A 9,201-nucleotide genomic window follows, 5' to 3' on the forward strand; every position below is an offset into this window, starting at 1 on the left:
GAATATATTCTTTTGCTTAATGTTCACAATAAAATTAATTCACTAATTAATTTGCATGCACAAAGAAATGCAGCTGGGTAATGCTATATCTTCCATTTGGCTTAGCAATCCTACATTTTACCACTCTGTGTACATCCTAGCTTTAGAAAAACAAAGAAAAGTTAGGTCCAGTGCAACATGTAGCTGTGAAATTCTACCAAAATCATTAACTCTGCCATAATGTCCAATCAAAAAAAAAAAAAAAATGTATTTGTGGCCCAAGTCCTGTGTCAGACGTAAGAATGTTGCAGTTTGAACAGCAAACAAAGGCAAAAGAACGGAAAGGACAAACAAACCTACTCCTGGGTTAAAAGCAATCTCTAACAGATTGGAACGAGACCTGCAGACAGTTGAATTATGGTATAACTTCCAGTTCAAAGATCTTTCTCCTTTCTAATCTGATACTGCAATTACACCGGGGCTTTTTTTTTCTATTAAAATAAGACGACTGCAATAAAGTGATTTAAAAAATCCCAGCAGAAACCCTGAAACAAATACTGATGTTGACTGTTGACCTCAAGGAGCAAGAACCTGACCCTCAGCCTAGGCACGGTGGCTCACAAAACCCTGTTGCTGTACAGGGAGAGAGAAGAGCCACAAACCCACGTCTTCGCTCTCCGCCCTCCCCTCCCTCTCAGGAGGCTCTGGCTCCTGCGTGCCGCTACGCAGACGCTTCAGCCCACCGCAGAGGGCTCGACCAGCCCGTGGGGGAGGGCTCCCCGCGGCCAGGGGGTCAGCAGGGTGTTGGGGGGGGGGGGGGGCAGGTCCTCCGACGGTTGGCGGGGGGGCCCCTCCCACGAGAGCCCGGGGTGCGTTGCCCGCCGGCGGGGCAGCCCCGCGGGGCGGCCCCTGCCCGCGCCGCTGTCCGCGCCCGTGGTGCTGAACGGCGGCCCCGCCCGCCTGCCACGGCCCGGCTCGGGCCCCCTGTGCTCCCCTCCGGGATGAATGGCGGGATTAAGGCTGCCGTAATCGGGGCCGGATTAACTCCCTGGAAACCGGCTGCAATCTGAGCAGCTGCAAATTATCCCCCAACCCGGGAGATGGGGCGGGGAGGCGGGGAGGTGGGTGGGGTGGGTGTCATCCGCCGTCCAGATGCTGCGCCGCGATTAGTGGGAGGGAAAAAAACAAATATACCATCCGCTGCTTTTGGGAAGGGCTGGGCTGGCTGCGATCCGGCAGCCCCTCCTCTTCCTCCTCCCTCCTCCTCCTCCTCTTCCTCTCCCTCGCAGCCTCGCTCTGCCGGCCAGCCGCTTTCCGCGGAGGGGGCGAGAGGAGCGCAGAGCCCGCAGCCCCCCCGCGGCGGCGACGACAAGCGATGGGCGACATCCCCGGCCTCGTGAAAATCAGCGTCTCCCTCAAAATCCAGCCCAACGACGGGGCGGTGTATTTCAAGGTGGACGGGCAGCGCTTCGGCCAGAACCGCACCATCAAGCTGCTGACCGGAGCCAAGTACAAGATCGAGGTGGCCCTCCGGCCCGGCACCGTCCAGGCCACGTAAGTGCAGCCCTCCCTGCTCGGGGCGGCTCCCCCGGCCCTCCCTTCCCTGCTGCTTTATTTTTAGAGGTTTAATATTTTTTCCTGGCAGGCTGACAGCGCGGGGTTTCCGTGATTTCTCCCTCCCCACCCTTTTGCTTTGGTGGCCCCGTTTCTAGGTCCCTGGCCAGCTGCTCTTGGTGCGTTGCCCGACTGGCTGGGGAGGGAGGCCGCGTTTGGGAGTCGCTTCTATCCCTCTCCCTCCCCACCTTCTCCTGGAGCTCCTTCAAGCCCAGCTCCTTTTCTCTCCTTCCTTCCCCACGGATTGCCCTGGAGGCAGAGGGAAGAGGCCCCTCTGGCCCTGCACATCAGGGATGCACTATGCCCAAGCCTCAGTCGTATAGACTGGGACCAGGGAGGATGCAGATGGGGAACTGGCTCTGGATGGAGGGGCAGCCCTAGAGAAGAGAGTCAACTAACCTCTCCCCCCAGCTACTCGAGAACAGATCCCTCCTGCCTTTCCTTTCTACACCTTCCCTCGTTGACTGCAGAGCCCTGACATGTTTCAGGAGCCCTAGTGAGTCAGCAGCACCTGCAGATCTGCTAAAATCCCTGAAGCATCCCCCAGCACAGAGGCTGCCAGGATGCAAGCCCACATGCTGGCTCCACGCTGCCAGGGAAGGGGGTATTGCAGGGCTGCTGAAAGGCTGGATCCCATCTCTTTGCAGAACAATGGGCATCGGGGGCGTCAATGTCCCACTGGAAGAGAAATCAAGGGATGCACAGGTGGCCTCTTACACAGGGATCTACGACACAGAAGGGGTGCCCCATACCAAGAGTGGGGAGAGACAGCCCATCCAGGTCAACATGCAGGTACGTGGTTCTCCACGAAGTGGGAGCCTGGCATGGGAAGACACGGGAGGGCAGCAGGGGGCTGACGTCCAGAAAGGGCTGTGGAGGTGAAAGATTCGAGCGCAAAGTCTGATCACAGCTGCTGCCCTCCTCTTTGTTTTACATCAGGAAGACCACTAGTCAGAATACAGCTGGAAAACACAAGCCCCAAGAGAACAGCAAGGGCCAGGAAGTAGTAGAGGGATTTCTAGAGACCTGCAAAGCCCTTTAGGGTGCTGCAGCAGAAAGAAATGTGAGCTGAACCTCTCGCTTCTTCTGCAGGACATATTACAGACTTCAGGCAACTCCAACCAACATCCCTGGCCTTTGGCATACCAGGGATACCCCTTTTGCCTGCCAGCACTGCCAGGTTTTTTGGAGCAAGGCATGCCCCAAGCACAAGGGGTGACTACTCTCCCCTTCCACCTGTCCTCTACAGGATGCCTGAGGGCCTGCCAGAGGCTGAAAGCATGCTAAGACCACACCTCACATTCCCCCCCAAAGGCTGTCTTCTCCATTTCTTTCTCCATATGCTTCCATTATCACATTATCTCTGCATCCCCAAACCTAAGTTCTTATTCAAGTGGCTCCTCACCCCAACCTTAAAGGGAAGCTCCAGAGGCCAGAATGCCATGGCCCTAAAGTAAGATGACAAAAGCTCCAGCCCGTAAGGTGGAACAGCAGCAGCCAGATTTCCACAGCACTCTTTGGGTGGTGCATTCGGGGTGCAGAGGGAGATTTGTTCTGTTCTGGCTTTGGTTTGGTTGTTTGGGGTGTTTTCCCCTCTCCTGATTACAATTTTGAGGGATTCCTGCTGTTTATTCTGTCTCCTGTACCAAAAAGGGGAAATCGGGCAGTAAGCCACCATCATCTGAAGCTTTCTTAAGGGTCTGTTCCAACTTACACAAGTTTAAGACCTTGCCTAGCCCACCAGATTTCAACTTTTTCTCACATTTGCTTACTGCACTCAAAATTTCGTCTTGATCTTTATCTTCACTATTTTGTTCTGGAATCATCACTTAGCATGGCAATCCCCTTCTGAATGAGAACATCTCTATCTGGAGTTTCTAATAATTACAGCATGCATAACTTAACTTTGGAGGGCCACATCACATTAGCAGTTATGTCTTAGGTTAACAAGACTACTCTGAAGTATTCGTCCACATCAATCACTTTTCTACACAGTCACTTAACACCCAGGAAGATCAAACACTCAGTACGACTTCTCAACCAGCAGAACACGGCTGCTGGGCCACTGTTGAGTATTGCAGTTATATTTCACAATGTCCTTATACCAGGAGGTGAAAGGACAGCGCTCCCAAAAAAACAGCTGCTTTGACTAAGGCATCCCTATTTTGACAGCCACCTTTACCCTTCAGTGTACCACTGATCTGAACTCTGAAAATTGGGAAGTTTAACTTTTCTTATGGAGAAAAGTAAGTCAAATCACAAATTAAGTAATTCCAAGAAATGCAAGGAAGGTCTGATTTTCAGATACAAGCTCTAAGATGGTTTGTTGCAGCATCAGAATGAGTAGCCACAATATTTGTCCAAACAGTTGCTTTTACAAATCAAATCCTGGGATATTAACCATGAAGCTAATAGGATTTTCAAGCATTAAGCAGGTCCTCAACCCCTTTTTGGATCTGATCTTGATAGATAGGTTCTTCAGTACGGACTTAGATGTCCACGATTGATACTTTGAAGTATTAAATATAGGGAACTCATCAGGGATTTACATGTTTAACTGATCACTTAGCTGCTTAGCTAGATAGAGCCGCAACAGCTTTAGGGAACCAGCCTCAGATACACCAATCTGAAAATTGCGTCTAATACCTACTTCCTGAATCCTCAAAACCAGGCTGAATTGCATACAGCTTTAAATTTTCCTACTTCCTGCAGCTATGAGGAACTTCTGCCTCCTTTTCTAGAACAGGCAGGATCCTGATGCATCCTAGGACACTATTTAAGGCATAATACCTGAACTCACATTAGAAATAGATTGTGAGGTCAATCCTGCAGTTAAAAACTGGTCTGATACTGCCAATCTAATGCCTGAAAAGCAGAAGGTCTGTAAGAATTTATTTCCCACCTGCCTTAAAACTTTAGACAAATAATTACTTGTGCTCCTACTTTAGCTGGCTAGTAGACATCTGACCTGCTAACAGACATAGTTATACATGTAAACCAACAATCCTTTTTCTGAATTCCAGAATATGAGCATGCATTTGTTACCTGAATGCTCAGCTACGCATACTGCCCAGAAACTGCTGAACTGCCTCGCAAATGGTGTAAACTAAGTTAGAAACCTCTCTTTGGGTCTCATTTTATTTTTGGTCAGACTGAATAAAGAAGCTAGACCTCTGTTCCCAGTAATAAATAGCCATCAAATCATCCCAGCATGCAAATTTAGAGGGAGTGATTAAATAAATATTCATGCCTACAGCACTGGATAACAGAGAATAGCAGACAGGGAAATAGGCTTCTAAGTCCAACCTACAGAGAGTAGGGCCATCCCTCCTCCCTGGGGAAGCCTGTATGCAGGCCCAGTGGAGGAGCTAGGATTCAGCTGCAGGAGCCACGGGAATTCAAGGGAGCTCTGAGGATGCAGAATGCTCATTATTCCACAGAGCTGCTGCATCTGCTAAGTATTGGGCTGGGAGGAGGCACACATGGTAGCAGAAAATTAATTCTGCAACTAATTCTTTCCTTCTCTTGGAAATCCACAGCAGTCAAACTGCTCAGAGTAGCTTGGAAAATTGGGTCATTGGAGGAAGACAAAATTTGTTTTCTTTCTCTGTCTTGTCGAAATTCAGATCCTCCATACATAATGAAATGAAATGCTGCTCTTGTATCATATCACCTTCCACAAATGCTATTAGAAATGCCTTTTCTTCCTCAGTTTCCACACTGAGTGTGGCTGATGCTTCTTTCTGACAATTTCTTTGTGGATTGTGCACAGTAATAGCCAATGTGCTTAACCTTGCATTATGAGTGTATCAGGATTACTATCAAAGATGATTAATAAAAAAAATCCTTAATTAAGGTTTTAGTTACTGGGAGAGATAAAATAGCCTGTACATCTGATTCTTTCTTTGTCAAAGGAAGTAGCAGAAATATTTCAGCTACTTCTTTAAGGCAACACTTGGAACTGGAGCCAAATAAAAAACCTTCCACTGACAGCACACAGCAACTCCTGCTGTTGTCAAGGCTAAATTCAAGTGGGCTGGGGAAAGGTTTAAAGCAACATCCTTTATGCAGCAGCAGCTTACAAACTGCATCTTGAATTAAAAATAATACACGTCCTTCTGAGAAAACTGGATAAAGAAGCCTCTGCTTGTAACTCAGGATGAGTTCACTGTGTAAAAGAGCTTTCATACTGACATTGTAAGTGTGATTATAATAGGCAGATGATCAAAGGTCAGCTCTCAGACACATGATGGGAATGGAAAACAGTCAAGTGAAGAAGCTGTCATTAAAGTGAGTGATGGAAATATTTAAAAGGAAAAAATGTTGAAGAACAGTGCTCTTCAGTAGCGCCAAATCCATTATGTAGTATCTTCTAATACCATAACAACAATCAACAAGCCATACTACTGGGTCCAACAGCCATACATACAGGCTTCACACCCATGCTTCAGATTCTCTGCAAGGTCTCATGGCACGGGAACTCAGATTTTACAGCATCATTATAATTTAAACCATAATCTATCCTTGAAAGCCTCACTTATAAGGTTTTTCTGACGTTGTAAGAGTGTCTAGCAGTGGCTAAACAAAAAAAAAAAGATATTTTATTCTACAGAACTTACTATAGCCATAGTCTCATTCACTTCAAAGTTGCAATCACAATCAGATAACTTACAGTCAAAGTCTCACTACTACTTCACTGTATTAGACACTTATCTGCTAAACACACCGATTATCTCCTTCCTAGCTTCTGTTACTCACATCTAAGCTGCACTATCACAGTACAACTAGCAATTACAGAAATGCCCAAAGAACTTCTTTTGCTTAAGTTTCACATAAAAAACGGAACAGAATCCCACAGAAGGAGTAAGTGGTCTAATAGCATGTCTCAGTCAAGACACTGCAAACACAAGACTACAAGATACAGGGACATTAAAGATTTCAGATTGAGCAAAAGATGGAATCTTCCCAATCCTAATTGCAGCCTCTAGTTATGGTATGAAGGTGAAGTGATGGCCTGTATCACTACAGATCACTGCTACGTCATCTACAGTACATACAAAACACTTTGACATCATCGGGCCTACTACTGCTGTGTCATCTTAAGAAGGATTATAGCTTTGATTCTTGCTGTTAGTAACACTCATCCATATGGGAACTCAAGCATTTTTACTCCCTTGCCCTTCCCAGATGTAAGTGCAAAAGGACAGTACATGGAAAATCTGATCCTTCATGTTTTATGTATGCCTAAGCATAAAAGACTTTAAGACTGCTAGAGCAGGCTTTACGGATCTTTGATTTATTGCCTTGAGGAACAATAACCCTTCCATCAGCTGTTTCACATTCTGCACTTTCATAAGAGTGTTGTTTCTCATTGAGAGAGAGAAACTAACAAAATAATCAGCTCACTAACACTGATATTCCCTCTTCCTCGCAGTTTAACGACATTGGCGTTTTTGAAACAGTCTGGCAAGTCAAATTCTACAACTACCACAAACGGGATCATTGCCAATGGGGAAACAGTTTTGGCAGTATTGAGTACGAATGCAAACCAAATGAAACACGCAGTCTTATGTGGATCAATAAAGAGACCTTCCACTGAAGAGATGTGAAACCAATACTGCTGGACAATCTCCCTAAAGAAAAATCTACCTTTTTAAACCAGCGAGAAGCCTTAACAAAGGCATACTGTAATGTTGCTGTGTTCCATATTGTCCCAACTACTACGTTGTATATACTGGTGGTGCCACTAAAATCTTTGCCTATTACTGTATTTTAAGTTTACCATGGCATCTACAACATTCTTTATCTGTCACCCTGAGAACACTGAAAAGTTCATAGTGAAGAATATTTGATAGCTGGGTAGAAAGTCATACCATCATAATAGTCATAAGTATTTGGATTATTCCCATTGAACGGTTCCACTAGATGTAACAACTTTTGTGAAGTGTTTTGCTTTATTGCTTAGAATTTGGATGCAACATCACATCGGTGATTTCTGTATTTATATTTGTGTTTGCTCCTCAATCGGTGTGCTCCTTCAGGCATTTTGTCGTACATGTCATCCCAGTGGACAGCAAAAAGTGCAAATTATGGATATTTGTAGGTTTAGCTAAGTGGCAGCTACTGCACTGTTGATATTGTCCTTTCATACCAGGAGATATGGAAACTCATTCTCCCTTTCATTAAGTGCTGTAAGATATTCTGTGAAATTTGCTAATTTACCAAATCTCTCAAAATAGGATTCTTTGTCATTAACCTTCCCAGTCTCTGATATAGCTTTAGGAAACAGTACAAAACGTGCTAACCTGGAATGAAGGAAAAGCAATAAATCAGTTGTATCAAAGACATCTAACAACATGGCTAATATCTATCTTAAGATCATATAGTATTCTTGAAAGATATAGCAGTCATACTGAATTTGGTTCTTGGAGTAAGAGTTCTGATAGTAATCTCCATTTTTGTTTTAACAACACATGGCTCAAATCAGTGAAATCCCACAAATCAACTTTTTCAAGCCTAACCCCTGTATTCTATCAAAATGGACAGGATTTCTGACCAACTAACACTCAGCAGTGTGAAGAGTGCAGATTCCAGTGCACGCGTATACATGCATTGCACTCTTTCAAATAAAAGTAAGCATGTAAGCATTTGCATGGTTATGACTAAAGGTGCTACATAAACACTAGATCAGTGTTTAACACATACAGACAACAAAAAACAAACATATCTTTTGTTTCAGTAAATAAAGCAGGGAAACAACTACACTGTCCCATCCCCAACTTGGGCTGAAGTAAGCTGTCAGTTCTTACATATCTGTTATTCCCTTTGTGAATAATTTGTAAATTGTGTATGTAAATGGTAAACATGACTTTTGATCTTTGTAATAAAGGACTTAAACAGATTCTTCTCTACTATGACCATCTAAATGAGTTGAAAATACTGTATAAAAAAAGGGCAGTGGTTTTAGAAAGTCAAACAGTGAGAAACAGAGCTTATTGATAAAATTCAACTGCATTTTTTTGCACTAACATAGTGTGAAAAGTAGAGGTTTAGGACAAATGAAATACCAAAGAAATATTTTCTTCCATTGAATTATTAATAAAAAAGCTTGACTGTTTGCAGATTTCTCCAGCACTGATGTAATACCCCACTGGAACAGCCAGCTGCATCTCTACTCAGAGGCAATATTACACAGGCAAATGTCACTGCTATGAAATTCTAGAAATAATCTTGCGTTAACTTCTTTCCTAGGCTCTTCCTAGACTGCAGAAAGAATTCTTCAAAACGACAAAACTGAACTAAGCAAATTCAAATGAAATCTGTATTTCAGACAGAAGTGCTATTACCAGTACTTTAGCAGAAATTTCCAGATAACAGGCTTCAATAATACTAAACTTTCAGCTCTCAATCAATTCCATCGCTGCACTGCTAGAACATGACTTTCTTCTACAACAATTGGCACACTTTGTTTTATTTTGTTGGTACATATGATCTGGAATCACAACAGTAATAAATATGTAGGATTCAAATTAACAGAGAAATGTCTGTCTGAGCAGTCTAGTGCAAGACAGGCCTTCACTTTGAGTTCAGCTTCCATGAAATCCTTGG

At 44.5% G+C, this 9,201-nt stretch overlaps 1 protein-coding gene across 1 annotated transcript; it reads left to right on the top strand.

Moving 5' to 3' along the window:
- The first annotated feature begins 1,354 nt into the window (after positions 1 to 1,354).
- On the top strand, positions 1,355 to 7,192 carry CNRIP1 (cannabinoid receptor interacting protein 1). The gene is made up of 3 exons (XM_009954229.2): positions 1,355 to 1,533; positions 2,241 to 2,385; positions 7,028 to 7,192. The coding sequence occupies exons 1-3, from the start codon at positions 1,355 to 1,357 to the stop codon at positions 7,190 to 7,192; spliced, it is 489 nt and encodes a 162-aa protein (XP_009952531.2).
- The last annotated feature ends 2,009 nt before the right edge of the window (positions 7,193 to 9,201 follow it).

The sequence above is a fragment of the Leptosomus discolor genome, chromosome 2 (assembly GCF_034619465.1).
Source record: "Leptosomus discolor isolate bLepDis1 chromosome 2, bLepDis1.hap2, whole genome shotgun sequence".
In the NCBI taxonomy this organism is placed as follows: Eukaryota; Metazoa; Chordata; class Aves; order Leptosomiformes; family Leptosomidae; genus Leptosomus; species Leptosomus discolor.